The 15,621-nt window shown below is 38.2% G+C and overlaps 1 protein-coding gene across 23 annotated transcripts in view; it reads left to right on the forward strand.

The window, feature by feature from the left end:
* The window catches only part of CALD1 (caldesmon 1), a 235,953-nt gene extending 220,920 nt beyond the window's left edge, over positions 1-15,033 (forward strand). For all 23 annotated transcript variants that reach the window (XM_069588433.1, XM_069588416.1, XM_069588418.1 and 20 more), the window contains 6 exons: positions 674-717; positions 823-901; positions 3,055-3,192; positions 3,659-3,754; positions 9,884-9,964; positions 12,747-15,033. In XM_069588433.1, the coding sequence (XP_069444534.1) occupies positions 674-717; positions 823-901; positions 3,055-3,192; positions 3,659-3,754; positions 9,884-9,964; positions 12,747-12,752 (444 nt within the window). In that variant the 3' untranslated portion in view covers positions 12,753-15,033. The remainder of the gene's footprint in view (positions 1-673; positions 718-822; positions 902-3,054; positions 3,193-3,658; positions 3,755-9,883; positions 9,965-12,746) is intronic.
* The last annotated feature ends 588 nt before the right edge of the window (positions 15,034-15,621 follow it).

Genomic DNA, 15,621 nt, shown 5'->3' on the forward strand with positions numbered 1-15,621 from the left:
TCAGTATGCTCATAGCAGTTTCTCTGGGCTTATTTCTTTATTTCCCACTTGGACTCCTAGAGTTTTCTTGAGAAGCCTCAGCCATTCCTGGTGAGCTGTGCCCCAGTTTCACTCAGCCCCATGTCAGTCTTCTACATTCAGGGCAAATTAAGTTCAGTAATAGCTATCAAAATTAGGAAACCAGGCTAAGCAGCAACTGAATAGATCACAGTTCCTGATTATCATTCTTATATATACAAATATCAAATCATTATGTTATATACCTAAAACTAATGTTATATCATTTATACCTCAATAAAAAATGAAAAAAAAATTAAAGTATGTCAGAAACAAAAACAAAAAAAAAAGTTAGTCTTGAAATGTGATTGTTTTGTGTTATTTCAGAGGCATTTTTATTCCATTCTAGCTAGTCTTTGTTTCCAGAACTTCGTATTTCTCTTCATATTTCTTCTGCCAGTCCTACCTTCATCTCCCAGGCTCACAAACTTCATTATGAAATACCTAATATGTCATTTTCCTCCCTAGCAGAGGTGTTGTGCACAGCACCCTCTTACTCTCTGGCACTCTTTGGTGCTTTTATTCCCCAGGTTCAGGGAAAATAATAGTATGGACTGAGAAACCCTCTTTATAAGCTGAAAATATTAACTGGTTTTGTTTTTTTTCCTATTCTTAGATAGAAGAGCGAGCAGAATTTTTGAATAAGTCTGTGCAGAAAAGGTAAATATGGTTGATTGTTGGATTGAGAATCATCAACCATTATATGTAATGGAAAAATTCTCTCATATTTCTATGCATGTCTGTGTGTGTTTATTTACTTAACAGTGGTGTCAAATCAACTCATCAAGCAGCAGTAGTCTCCAAGATTGACAGCAGACTGGAGCAATACACCAGTGCAATTGAGGTGAGAGATGTCCTCGATGTTAGAAAACTGAAGTGAAAGTGTTGGTCACTCAGTTGTGTCTGACTCGGTGCGAACCCACAGACTGTAGCCTCTGTGTTATGGTCAAACAGAAATCGACTCTGACTGTAGAAACAATCAGAGAAACACTTAGGACAATAATCAAGTCCAGTAGTGTTAGAATGTTAATGATGCTTTATTATTTTGAACTAGTTATAGAAAAAGCAATAGTAAAGATAAATTATAGAAAAGTTTTAAATAAATTGTTATTTACTACTTTCCACCTGAGTATTCTTTAGTGAAGGTGTAATTTTTTTAATGAATGAGTTTGTTACTTAACTGTATGATTTATATGTTCACAAGTATATCTTCAATATTCTTAATTCCTTATAAACGGTGTTCCCATATATAGTTTAAACAGGTCCTTTACAACCATAATTAGTCCTTCTTTGTCTATAAGAACTTTTATTATCAAATAAATTGATAGTATAAATTAATATAAAGATGATAGCCAGCTGGAATTTAATAGTCAATTTCAAATTGATTGTTTTATATTTGAAGGATCATAGTTTTATGCCTCTGTCTAATCCAACTTTCTTCCCCCCCTCCCCCGACCCCAGTTAACCTAGGAGTTCTACTCTATTTGGAAATAGTGTATATTTCCAAGTACCAAAGCACTAAGAGGGTAGGGTGCCATTGATCAAGATGCAATACTGATTTTTTTTTTTCCTCCTTTGTGTAGACTTTAGTTTTAGTGGTCTGCTATGATGTAACTGGATCAGTTTGATTTGATTAGATCCTGTCCTTTGTACTGCAGAGTGGAGATGCCTATCAAATAGTTTGTAACAAATGATGAGAGGGAATAAGAAAGAGTTCTGGATGGTTTATCAAATGAATAATCAAGTCCTAACATTCACGAGGAGATTTTCAGAAGATTAAATGGCCACTAAAATATAAGACAAATAAGACAAGTTGCAAATAGTTTTCTTCTGTGGTTGAATTGGTCATAACTCTAACAGGGTTAATGAAGCCAAGACTATGGCTTCAGCCTTTACGTAGTCCAGCAGTGGGGCCACTCACCCTGGCTGCCCACCTTGATGACACAGCCACAGGCCCCAAAGCAGGACCAGGAGAGAAACTGCATGACTCAGGGTATGTGCATCACTACTGCTGGAAAAGTATCTTGGATGCACATATTTCTTTTTTACACCTGTTCATTCCTTCTTCTAGTATATTCTCCATGCAGTGGTCTCTCAGTCTTTCTCAGTGTTTTGGCATATCCCTATCTTTGGTCCTTGGCATGTACTGTTAGCTCTGCATGAAACGGTGTTTGTGCTTTCCTTCACCAACCTCTTTGAAGTCTTCCATCAGATCTGGGTTTAAACGTCTCATCCTCAAAGTGGACTACTTTTGCCCCCCTTAACAAAGTGCGTGCTCAGTTGTACGGTCTTGTCTGACTCTTTCCAACCCTTTGGACTGTAGCCTGCCAGACTCCCCTGTTCATGGGATTTTTCTGGCAAGAATACAGAAATGGGTCGCTGTGCCCTCCTTCAGGGAATATTACCAACCCTGGCATCAAATCCATGTCTCCTGCATCTCCTGCAGTGCAGGTGGATTCTTTACCACTTGAGCCACCTGGGAAGCCCCCTAAACTAAGTACTACTGCCCTGTTGTGTGGTCTCTTGGCATGCTTTCAGCTCCACACTCATCTTTCATAGCACTTATTGCAACATGAAATAATACTGAATAACTAGTTACCATCTGTCCTATTAATGTCGGTCCAGTGGGGCTTACAGAGCAGACTATCTTGAGTGCCACCATGTCCCCAGAGCCTAGGATAGTGCCTTGCACATAGCAGGCACTCAAGAAGTGTCTGTTGAAGAAATGAAGTAGCATATCACTATAACAATAAATGGGGGGCGGGGAGATGCTAATGAAAAGCATATTTCAATTTGAAAAGATCCTGTGAAGTAGATATAATGGTTTATTTGGAAATAGAGATGTTATCAAAATGTATAGAAATTATGAGTCATTTTTGGTGAAGGTGTTTACCCAATGAATTTGTTGAGTGATAATGTTGAGGAGGACAGGCTCGCTATAGTTTTATGAGAACAAACTTATCAGCGCCAATCCTAAAAATAATTCACATACTTCAGGGAACAAAAGCTGCAAAACCTACAAAGCCAGCAGCCTCGGACCTTCCTGTTCCTGCCGAAGGTGTCCGCAACATCAAGAGCATGTGGGAGAAAGGAAATGTGTTCTCATCCCCCACTGCTTCAGGTACACCAAACAAGGTGAGCAAGGATTGCTGTCTTTTCATTCTGGAGGTTGGATTCCCCCCCTCCACCTTTTTTTTTTCCTTTTCTTTATTTTTTTTAGGAATTACATAGTTAATTACAAAAGCAGTGAAGAAAGTATAATTCTTACGTTCTTTTGCAATGACCACAAAAGCAGGCTCAGAAAGAGTGTGTTCCTGAGGTTCTATACTATGCCCTGGCCAGAGGCCTCTAAATACAATGCCCGGAGTTCATCACTAACCTTGGGATTGGCAGGAGAGGTGTGAAGTGCAGAAGGAAGAAAACCAGATATCATATGCTTTCAGTATGAAGTTCAAGGTTTATTTTCCTTAAAATAGTCCATATAATGATCGGTAATTGATTGGTGCTCTATGAAATAATACCGAATAGTATTTTGAGGTTGCTCTGAATTTGCAGGTAGTTTTTTTTTTTCCCTTCAACATTGGATGCTTGACCTTTACAGGAAACCGCTGGCTTGAAAGTGGGGGTATCCAGCCGCATCAATGAATGGCTAACCAAAACGCCCGAGGGAAGCAAGTCGCCTACTCCCAAGCCTTCTGTAAGTAGCTCCAGGTTTTTCTGAATGTCTTTGATAGCTCAGCTTCCAGCAACAGAAGAAAACAGGCTGTTGGGGGTATTTGTCTGGGAAAAACAGGGCCCCTGTTCTTGGCTGCGACTGCTGAGTAGCAAACAAGGAGGGGCTCAGATGAGAGAGAGCAGTCCGGAGCAGCAGTCATTGCCCAGAAGGTAAAACGGAACTGTCATCACCTCTCCTCCCACAACGCTGAGGCAGTTCAGATTTACCCTGTTAACTATCTGCGTGTTTAGTTTCTGTTCTATGAGTTAAGCTAGGAATTTGAAAATGTCAAATCATCTTGGCCGTTTCTCTGTCAAGAGCACCCTTAGACTTACAGTGTTACGCTGGCCATCGAACTCACATTTTCTAATTTGCCTAATTTCTGTAACTTAACACAAAAATACAGTGATTAGGTAGTTGTTGAAATAATTGCTATAATTTCCTTGTCAACACCTCCAAAGGAAAGCCATTAAAAACAAAACAACAGTAAGACTAGAAACTATAAAAACTGGTTATGAATGTTATTTTTGGAAATTTAAAATCTTCTTATTAAGCATGGCTTTCTTACTAAAAATATTCTCTTAGCCTATTCATTGAATGTATATGATAGTTGCCTTGCATTTATCATTATAATCAAAAGCCTTATTCTCTGTTCAGTTGGCTTTTATAGCTTTGTTGGTGCCCAAGGTAGCAAAAGACTCTGATGTCACAACCACCCCATTCCAGAGGAAGAAGAAAAGCTTCACAAACCCTAGGTCTCTGCACCACTGAGCATTTAATTGCACCCATTGGCTCCATGTTTAATCTCCAAAGTCACTAGAGTTTATCACCTTGCCAACTGAAAAAAGAAAAAATGGAAATATTTCCATACCCTTCTTAGGTACAGTTCCTTATAATCAATTAATATTTAGCCTGAGATTCTTTACTAAAGGCCTCACAGAGATATAAAACTAATGTGAACCCCCAGTTTACAACTGGAAAGATAATATATTGAAAAGAAATCTTTTTCCCACTCCCAGTAGATATAGACTCTTTGTGACTATGGACTATACCCCCTGAGACTACTCTGTCCATGGGATTTTTCCAGCAAAAATACTGGAGTAGGTTGCCATTTCCTCCTCCAGAGGATATTCCTGACTCAGGGATCGAACCCACATCTCCTGTGTCTCCTGCATTGCTGGCAGATTCTTTGCCCTCTGGGCCATCAGGGAAGCCCTCAGATATACGAAAGGAGGCCTATAAAAGGAGATAGTAGGGCTTTCTGGGTGGCCCTAGTGGTGAAGAACCCGCCTACCAGTGTAGGAGTCTTAAGAGACACACGTTCAATTCCTGGGTCGGGAAGATTCCCTGGAGAAGGCATGGCAACCCACTCCAGTATTCTTGCCTGGAAATCCCATGGACAGGAATCTGGCAGGCTACAGTCCACGGGGTCAAAAAGAGTCAGACATGACTGAAGTGACTTAGCACACACAAAGCGAGGGATGATACCCTCAAGGTATGTGATCTTTAGTGCCTCAAGTTTCCCCAGCACCCCCGGGTTATATAAAGAATGGAAATTATTTTTTAATGGCAGTTTATATACAGTTTTATGGTTCCAGACCGGTGTTTATCAACCTTATTGAATTATGGACCCCTTTGAAAACCTAATGAAATCTAAGAACCCTCACCCCCAAAACATTGCATATAATACAAGTTTACCAAGTTTGTGGACCCATTTAAGACTTCTCATGATAGCAACATAAGAAGAAAGAGGTGTATGTTTTTATTCTTTCTCCTTGGATGAATATGGCGCATTGCTGAAGGAGGTGATCAGTTTTTTATATGTATTTGCAATCTTGTTTCATTTCAGTTCCAGATTATACTCATATATTTGGTCAAGGACCTGACTCATACTCTTTTATCAACACTTTAACTGATAAGCCTGTCATCTATTTCATCCTAATGGGAGGGTTAAAAAGATTCAATTCAGTTAGTACTACAATAGGTATAGCTGAGTCAAGGTTTCCACAAAAATCCATATTTTCTGGGAATTACTGATGACCTCCTAAAAATGGCAGGACAAACAGGCATTACAGGGAAATTACAAAATCATTGCCTGCTTTATCTAATATTTAATAAGTAATTTGCTAGACTGTCTACTAGGGCAGGGGTCCCCAACCCCCAGACCACAGACCAGTAGTGGTCTGTGGCCTGTTAGGAACTGAGTCACACACAGCAGGAGGTGAATGGCAGGAGAGCAAGTGAAGTTTCATCTTTATTTACAGCTGTTTTCTATCACTTGCATTACTGCCTGATTCTGCATTTTGCTGAATTGTATAATTATTTCATTATATTTCACAGTGTAATATAATAATGGAAATAAAGTTCACAATAAATGTAACACACTTGAATCATCTTGAAACCATTCTCCCCTACCCCTGGTCCATGGAAAAATTGTCTTCCTTGAAACTGGTCCCTCATGCCAAAAAGGTTGGCAACTGCTATACTAATATCTAGAGAAGAAAAAGAAAGAAGAATGTGGCAATTGGTATACATCAGAATGATCTCTTTTTCCCCATGTTCCATTGGATTTTGTAGACTAATGTGGCTTCCTCGATAAAGGCCAGGTCGAAAGATAATGCTACATAGTTGATGTTATAGATAAAAGGCCAGCTTCAGGATTCTTAATAAGCAACTTTGAGCTTTGTGCACATTCCAAGAGTCTTAGACCAGCAACATGTCATCCAGGAAAAGAAATAACTTGGAGTTCAACAAGGCAGGATTGTGAACCACAGACAATAAGGATCCAACAGAAAGGAAATGAAAATGTCCAAACTACTGGAAAGAGCTGGAAGGATCCTGTAGATATGAGCACATGAAATTTATCAGACAAAAGGTTAAATCCAGGAAGGCAGCTTAGAAAGTCAGGTCAAGAAAGGCTGTTGTCTAGGTCTTATCCAGGGGGTTTCACTCTGGTGGCCTGCAGCTAAGATCTGTGTAGACCAGGCCATCGTGCTTTATTTTCCCTTTTAAAATTATAATTCAGACACATTTTTGAGGTGTGGAGGCATGCACCCATTAATTTGTCGATTCCCTCTTTTCAAAATTTAAAATTTTCTTCCACCAGCTACTTCCAGCTTTTGAGTTTCTAACCTGTCTCTTCATGACAGACATGTGAGTTTGACAGCCTGGGGATTCTGGTCAGGCTGACCCTGAGCTCAGGATGTCAGAAGATTACCTAAGGACAACAGTAGAGAGGAGGCTCCCAAAGCCACCCTTCTAATTGGGGGCCATAAGCGATTTATTCTTAGCACTTGGTTTCTATTCCTTGGCATATGTGTGTGGAGGGGAAAGCCAGGGTTGTGTTTGCAGATGTGTGGCACGTGGCCATTAAGGAAAAATCAGACAGAAATTTTCTCACCAAAATAGTGCTCATCCAGTGAAACCTTAAGAAGGAAAAGAGATTCGTGTTGAGTTCTAAACTTCACCTAAGATAAAAACCACCCTATGCTACTAGCTATGAATTAATTTTCATGTAATTAAAAACATTCAGAAGCTTGTCAAATCAATATTATTTGGCATTTCTGAAAATTAATAACATTTAAACACTGATCTATACCTGGTTCGTTACTGGGACATCTATTGCTATTTGTGGGTAGAATTTACAGGACTTCAGTGTCACTGTGTAAAATTCTGAATATGTCTGTTGTACCTGGTTTATCTGTTCTTTGTGTCTAAACTACATGTTATATACAGCAATTAAAATGCTAATTTATCTTTCTTTTTGTTTAAAAAAAAACAACTTTGTCCTTCTCAGCTGAATTCTCTTCTTCATTCTTTGATCTCTGGTTGACTGGAAGTCTGCTCTCCTGCCTTCATTTTTCCCTGTTCTTCTGGAGTGGGTCTTTCTCTAAAATGTAGTAGGCTGGTCAGGTAATTTCATTTATATTTCCCATTTGATTTAAAATGCCAGTTTGCTACTTGGATGTTAATATTTTCTTTAAATGGACTCTCTAAACTCTTTAAGTGACCTCAAAAGATTCATAGGCAGGATTTAAGGGAGATACAATTCATTTTCCTCAGTAGAAGAGTATTCACATTAAAAAAAAGAAAGTATTTATCTTATATAAATCAAATAAATAAAGTAGTAATAGCCACTTTCCAGAGCTACCATTAGCATGTTCCTGATTATAGTCTCCAAATTTTTTAAACAGTCTTCCAGACAATTTGGCAGCTTCTGCCTACATTGGAATATACAGTGGAATTCTTCAAAAACAACCTGATTTGTTGCTTACTGGTTCCAAGTTAAATAGGTGTAACTGTCTAACAGAATATCAGGAATCCACATCACAATGAAAATCCAGAAATTTACTGATAATAAGATTAAAGCAAATCTGAACTGCTTCACATGATACTATTTAACCAGTGCATCTTCAGCATTACAATCTCAATAGTTATCTATGAAAAAAATATATGTCCGCTTAGACTGGTGTCCATGGGTAAATGCAATTGCTGTTAGCTTTGCCTTCTAATGAGAAAAGGGTTTGCCAAAATAAACATTACTATTTCAGTGAAACACATTTATTTTCCAGAAACTGCCTTTGCCAAGGACTAATATAAGCAAATGTTAGAAGAGAAGTAAATGGAAACAGAAATTTGGATCCTTGTCTAAGCCAAATTCATTATGAGGTAGTAAATAAAAAATCCAAGATATATGGCCGTTATCATATTTTAGTATTTTCTTCCCAGGATTTTCATGGGTTCTTGCACATGTCATCAACCTGTCAGTTTCTCTTATGGGTACAGTTTGTAGTAAATGTTTACTTTCATGGGGCTGGCTTCTCCTGATACACTTCTGAATTACCACTTGCTTCTCAGAAAACATAAAATTATTTTAGTCTGAGGAAAGTGCAATTAGAAAAATGTCCTAGATTGGGCTGCCCTAAAATAGTGGTTCCTGTGCAAGTAGTGTTCTTGGGACCTGAAGAAAACACTGTAGGAAGTGAGGCGGGAAAAGAAAACAGCCAATGAAGAATGTTTATTAAGCAACTCACTATGTGAGCTTTTAAACGTAACCCCACTGGGAAAAGCCTAGAAGCCATCACAAAACACATGCTTCTGAATTACCCTACCTGAGGCGTGAGCGAGTCTAAGAAATATTCTCGCACCCAATCTCATGGATGAGTGATTGAAGACTGCTCTTAGGGATGACTCTGAACATCCAGGTTGCCTCCTGGGTGGGCTAAGTGGGCACCTGTAGCCAGAGGAAGTCCTCAGGCGAAGAGATGCAGGGTTGGCCACTGGAAGTCCAGCTGATATGCATTAGTCTTAAGGGCTGGGGGCTGTGGGGCCAAAAAGAGTTAATTTCAAGGGATGAAGTGCTTATCCAACCCCCTGAAAATTATTTATTTATTGTAGGTATTTTTTAATTTTTAAACTTTTTATTTTATATTGGAGTATGCCCCCAAATTGAGCTTCCCTGATAGCTCAGTAGATAAAGAATCCACCTGCAATACAGGAGACCCTGGTTTGATTCCTGGGTCAGGAAGATCCCCTGGAGAAGGGATTGGCTACCCACTCCAAAATTCTTGGCTTCTCTTGTGGCTCAGCTGGTAAAGAATCCGCCTGCAATGTGGGAGACCTGGGTTTGATCTCTGGGTTGGGAAGATCCCCTGGAGAAGGGAAAGGGTACCCACTCCAGTATTCTGGCCTAGAGAATTCCATGGACTCCATGAGGTTGCAAGGAGTCGGACACCACTGAGTGACTTTCACTTTCATACCAAAAATTATTTAAAACCTATGTGCTATTCACTTCTAAGAACATAGAAAGTTAAAAATAAGCTATCTCATTTTAAATATGCTTATATTCCAATTTTACAGGTCAATAAACAGTGAGTCCTCAGTGAATAACGGGACCTCAGTGCTGGATAGTTTGAGCCCAATCTCGTGTCACAACATAGGTCAGCGTCTATATAAAGTCAAACAATGGTTAGCAATCCTTTTGATTCAAACCATTTCACATCACTCGGATAAAGTGTGTTACACAAATAAACAACCATGTTGTGATTTCTTTAGACCTGGCCAGAAAATACGAAGAGCCACGTATCAATTTTTCTGCTTTCTGTTCATTAGGATTTGAGGCCAGGAGATGTATCTGGCAAGAGGAACCTCTGGGAAAAGCAATCTGTGGACAAGGTCACTTCCCCCACTAAGGTAATCTACTGGGAGATTTGTTTTTCATGGGTTCATTTCCTACTGTATCCTGCAGTGTGAGGTCCTAGGGTCAAATGAGAAATAGCACTGATCCACAGAGTCTTGCCTGAGTAACCATCAGTTTCTAAAGACGTGTATATGGTACAGTGAAGGGCAGTGTCATGGAGCCTTCAGCATGGTAGGTTTGTCAGTTACACAAGGTAAATAGTCCAGATCTGTGAGATGGTTCCCGGACATTCTAGAAACCCCTTAGTGAAAGGGGCATTGATCTATACCATGAAACTCTTTCTAAGACATTCTAAGTCCAGGTTTGCAGATCAGAATTTTCAGATTGCCCAGGGAAGAAACATCTCTCCCTGAAGGGTGGTTTGAAAGCTGCTTTCTGGAGCCATTCTAAGGGGTCGCATTGCCAGCAGCCTAGGACTCAAGGCTAATATGACAAAAAATTAAAATAACATTCAAAAGTTAGCAAAATTTGCTACCCTATGAAAACTAGTGGCTAAGGATGTTTGGATTTGTCTTTTTTTTCATCTTCTGCTCATTCTTCATAAAGGGGACTCTGGACAATACCTAAGTGATGCACAAACTAAAAACAGGACCCCTTGTTGTAGCATTTTATTTCAAGTAATAATTCCAGTCTTCTCTCTTGGTAGAGGGGAAATTGTAAAAAGAAAAATCAGGGAGTGACAGTTAGTAAAATTAGGCTAGTCTGCTTATGGCCAGGGTAGAACTCCATACACAGAAGCACTTTTTTTTTTTTTTTTCAGTTTTACTTACTTGGGTTTTATTTTTTTTATTTTTTTATTTTTTTACTTTATAAGACTGTATTGGTTTTGCCATACATCAACATGGATCCGCCACAGGTGTACATAAGTTCCCACTCCTGAACCCCCCTCCCACCTCCCTCCCCATACCATCCCTCTGGGTTATCCCAGTGCACCAGCCCCAAGCATCCTGTATCCTGCATCGAACCTAGACTGGCGATTCGTTTCTTGTATGATATTATACGTTTCAATGCCATTCTCCCAAATCATCCCGCCCTCTCCCTCTCCCACAGAGTCCGAAAGACTGTTCTGTACATCTGCGTCTCTTTTGCTGTCTCGCACTTTTTAAGCAGCTTAGGACTGAAGAACCTCTCAAAAGCATCTGAAGAATCACTACAATTCACAAAAGGGAAAGAACTGCTTCCTCTTTCCTACTTCTGTGTGCTTAAGTCTGGTGCTGTTAAGTCTGAGTGTGTTACTCCACCTTCTCTATTAGTTCTCAGTTGTTACATTTTGGTAATAAAATCCACTGGCCGAGCCTTTCTACTTGAATGACTTTTAAATAAGCTTTCTAAATAATCGCTAAATATATTAAAAATATCAGTAATAATTATCACCATTACAAATCGCTAACATGTAATGAACATACACTATATACAAGTCACTGTTCTACCTTCTCAACCTACCTTATCTTATTTGACCCTCCAATCACCATTCTTTATTTTATTTTTCAGTCACCATTATTATTATTAGCCTTATTTAGATCTGAGGAAAATGAGGCACAGAGAGTTAAGTAACTTTCTCAAAGTCACACAGCAAACAAGGAGCAAAGCCTGGATTAAACTCAGGCAGTCAGATCTGAGCCTGCATTCTTAACCATTATACATGATGACGTTTTTGTGAGAATTACATACTCAATAGAAAATATAACATTCTGAGTTTCTTATACAATTTTCTCCTGGTGGAAGGGAAAGGAGTCATTTTTCAGTTGTTCTTTAAAAAAAAAAAAAGAACAACTTTTGTTGGCCTAAGCCATTATGACCCTTCTAGGAAAGATCTTTCATAAATGACAGTCCAAATGTTTATATAGTCTCCTTTCTGAGTAGGAGATCTCAGCTGTCCATAGGCCATCATCACAAGTTTAATAGATCCCCTCTGGACAGCATTCCTCTGAGCCTGTGTTCTAGAAAGTAAAGATACGATCTGAGATGGTCAGACTCAGCACCACTCACGTACAATACAACACAAATGGTACTCCCTGAAATTGTGCAGCATTGTGATAAAGGGTAAGACTTCACGCATGCCAGCCCCTCCTCTTTGATCTATACCATGAAACTCTTTCTACAGTAATAATAATAACATAGCCAGCAGGCCCAGAGCTGAGTTTATGAGGTAGCAAAGTAGACAGCTCCTTTGGGCCGAAACGTCAAACTCACTAGTGTCATGCAGTCATTCCTTTGAAATGAAACTATCTATTTGAAATTGCAGACTCACAACAACTCAACATTTGTGAATACCTCAGCAAAGATTTTTATCAGCTAGCAGAAGAAAAGAAATGGTATACAATAAGACCATGGATCAGACAAGTTTCTAGGGTAGGGGTGTAGGAAATGAAAAAACCGGAGAGAATTGAAGATAAGCCTAGTCCACTTTACCATCATGCCTTGACTTGGCCATGCCTGTCTTGGGATGCATATCATAAAATCCTGGCCCTTATAGTAGAGTTTAAAAAAAAACAATAACAACAAACCTTTTTGACCCTGAATGCCATGAGCAAGGCTCCAGATCAAGATACGAAAAAGGGAATATAAAGAAGAAAAAAAGAGGAAAGCGAAAAAAACAACAGAGGAAAGGATAGACTGAAAGAAGAGGAGAATATTTAAATGAAATGCCAACAATAATCCTCCCTTTCATGAACATTTATTCCTGCCATATTATGATTTCTTTTTTTATTCTGACACAAAATGTCTAGCTGAAACACCATGGCCTGCCTATTTAAAGCTTTCTTCTCTTAACAGGTTTGAGACAGTTCAAGAAAGAACCCAAAGTAGCCGCTCAAGATGCTGGACCAGCTCAGTTGAAGAGGGCTAATTTGCTCTGTTTTATATTTATGTTGATTTACTAAATTGGGTTCATTTCCTTTTGTTTTGTTTTTCATTATCCCATTAAACCCATGTATATTATCACTATATTTAATAATCACAGTCTAGAGATGTTCATGGTAAAAGTACTACCTTTGCACAGGAGCCTGTTTCTGAAGAAACCCATGCTGTGAAATAGAGACTTTTCTACTGATCATCCTAACTCTGTGTCTGAACAGTGATACCAGCCACATTGAAGGTCAACAAAAGGAGATCCGAGTTGGAAATTGCCTGAGGAATGTGCAGTATCCAGAAAAATGAAACCTAGTGGTTTAAAAAAAAAAAAAAAAACAGAAGTCATGTAATTTCTGCACTTTAGAATAAAGCATGGAAGAAATTATCTTATAGGCAATTATAACACTTTGTGAAAGTAACCCGCTTCAGATTTGAGATACTGCAATAATGTTTGTCTTCAAAATGGAAAGATGTACGGTTAAGGTATTACTTTTTTCATGTCGATGAATATCTAAATTGGATTATGATGTTAGCTGACAGTGGTACTGATTTCTTTAGGTTGGTTGCTTTGTGGATTTCTTTGGTAGTGATAGTAAACCACATTTTAGATGACCCTGATCATGTATGTATGTGCATACACGTACACAAACACACTAATGGTAGAAAGCTTTTTTATGTGCTAGGCTATTATATTTAGCAGTATGTCCCTGTAACTAGCCAATATCACTGCTTTTTAAAAACTAAAAATCACAGTATTATATTAATATTTCATATTTGCCAATAGAAACATGGCAGAATAGGTATCGATATGTTTCCAATGCTGGATAACCTATAAGAAAGAGAGATTCAAAGTGTCAAAATGCATTGACATTTTCTATAAAACATAGTACTTAGTTTATAATTAAAAGCAATCTTGAAGTCCAGTATGAATTGTACCAAATCTACCAAACTTAAAGCTTGCTCAGAACTTCACTCTTAAGAATCAAGTTCACAATAGATTGGCTAAAATGCTATCTGAGTTCTCTTCCTTCTCTGAAAATTAAAGACAAGAATCTTAGTGACAAAATTGTACAGCTTGGAATTCCATAAATAAGTGTACTAAGACCAACTTTGACTAATCTCTGGAAGCAGAAAAGTAAGCAAAAGCCACTATTTAGGAGTCATGACCTACTTACATCTTTAACATCTTTTTAGTTAAACTTTTCTACCTTTATTAGTCATTGGTACTTGCCATAAGTTGATAATGTACTGAGCTTTCAAAAAAATATATGTAATTTTCATTAGTTTAATCTTTTTCCCCAAGAGTCTGTCAACTCATTTGTACACACACAGTCTGGATATCAGGTCTTCTTTTAGCTCATTTGCATTCATCTATTCTTCACAATAAATAAGAGTACTCCAGTGTCTTGGCAATATGTTCTAGCATAGAGCTATACATATAGTGTAGTTCTGTAAACCTATACCTCATGACTTACCAAAGTTATCTTAGTATCAATTCCTACCACAATGAGGGAACCTCCTAAATGACCCTTTTCTAAGCCACAATATTCCTTGGGGGAGCTTGCCGGGGTAGGGCTGGCATGAGGAGTGACTAGCGCCTTCCAGAGGCTCTTTTCCTCGAAAATCAATAGAGTTGTTGACTCCTCTAGCTTTTAGCACACCTGGGCCAAAGAGAGTAAAGCCAGCAATATTGCACATGTCACCCACCCATGACAGAGTAGACATGAGTCTATGATGAGATGAACTAGAATTCACATGCAGTGCCCGAGTTTGCACTGACTCCCACGACTGGAGTGAAATGGGTCAAAGTTTGAATTATGGCCTATGGCGAGATAGTTTCTTTGTTGTACTTTTGAATAAGAGCTTCTCCTGATCACTGTTATATATTTTTTCTAGAAAGTCTAAAGTTAAGAAGAGAATATATCGATTGATCCTGACTTTTATTCCAGTATTTGGATGGAATAACTTTTAGGGTAGATTTTTGTTCGGTTTGAATTTAACTTTTTGAAAAAGAAATTCCTTGTTTACTTGTTTGATTACAATTCTCTTTGTTATCTTTTTAAGAGATAAACCTGCAAGGTGACTAGCATGTTCTGTGAATCTGCCATTCCTAAAAATTTTATAAACACAATATTTTTCACTGATAATTGATCGCTGCAATAAATATATATTGTGAAAATGCATCCACAATAAATGGAATTCCTCCAAATGTCTTTGCCTCACTTGTTTTATGTACTATATTGATTACAAGAGTTCTATCTGATGTAATAAAGATGATGGCATAGCGAAATGTGTATTTCAGATTGAGTCTTGGATTCATCTTTTAAGGAAGAAAGCCATTTCATATTTTCAGATACTTCTTATTACAAGCAGTTTTTCAACAGAACATTAAGAATTGCTCTGATTGGGACAACTGATCAAACATATATGGAAAGTTTGAAAGAGGGATTAAAAACTTTTTCTTAAAAAAAAAATTGTCAAATGTTCCTTCCTCCTCCTTCTCATTCCCCGCGTTGTCACAAGTCATTGCTCTTGCTTCTATGGTGGCAGTATTGTTTTCTCAAAGGCAGTGTCTTAAATGGGTAGAAATACCCATTTAATATACACTATTTGTCTATAAAATACTATTTGCAAGGCACATATTTAAATCCAAAGATATTTGTTCATAGCAGTTTTATATATTTAAATAGCACTACTTGAAATCTGAGGCTCATCTTACAAAGGTTTTATTTATTTATTTGTATTATTTTGACTGTGCTGGGTCTTCATTGCTGTGCGTGAACTTTCTGCAGTTGTG

This window comes from Ovis canadensis, chromosome 4 (assembly GCF_042477335.2).
Source record: "Ovis canadensis isolate MfBH-ARS-UI-01 breed Bighorn chromosome 4, ARS-UI_OviCan_v2, whole genome shotgun sequence".
NCBI lineage: Eukaryota > Metazoa > Chordata > Mammalia > Artiodactyla > Bovidae > Ovis > Ovis canadensis.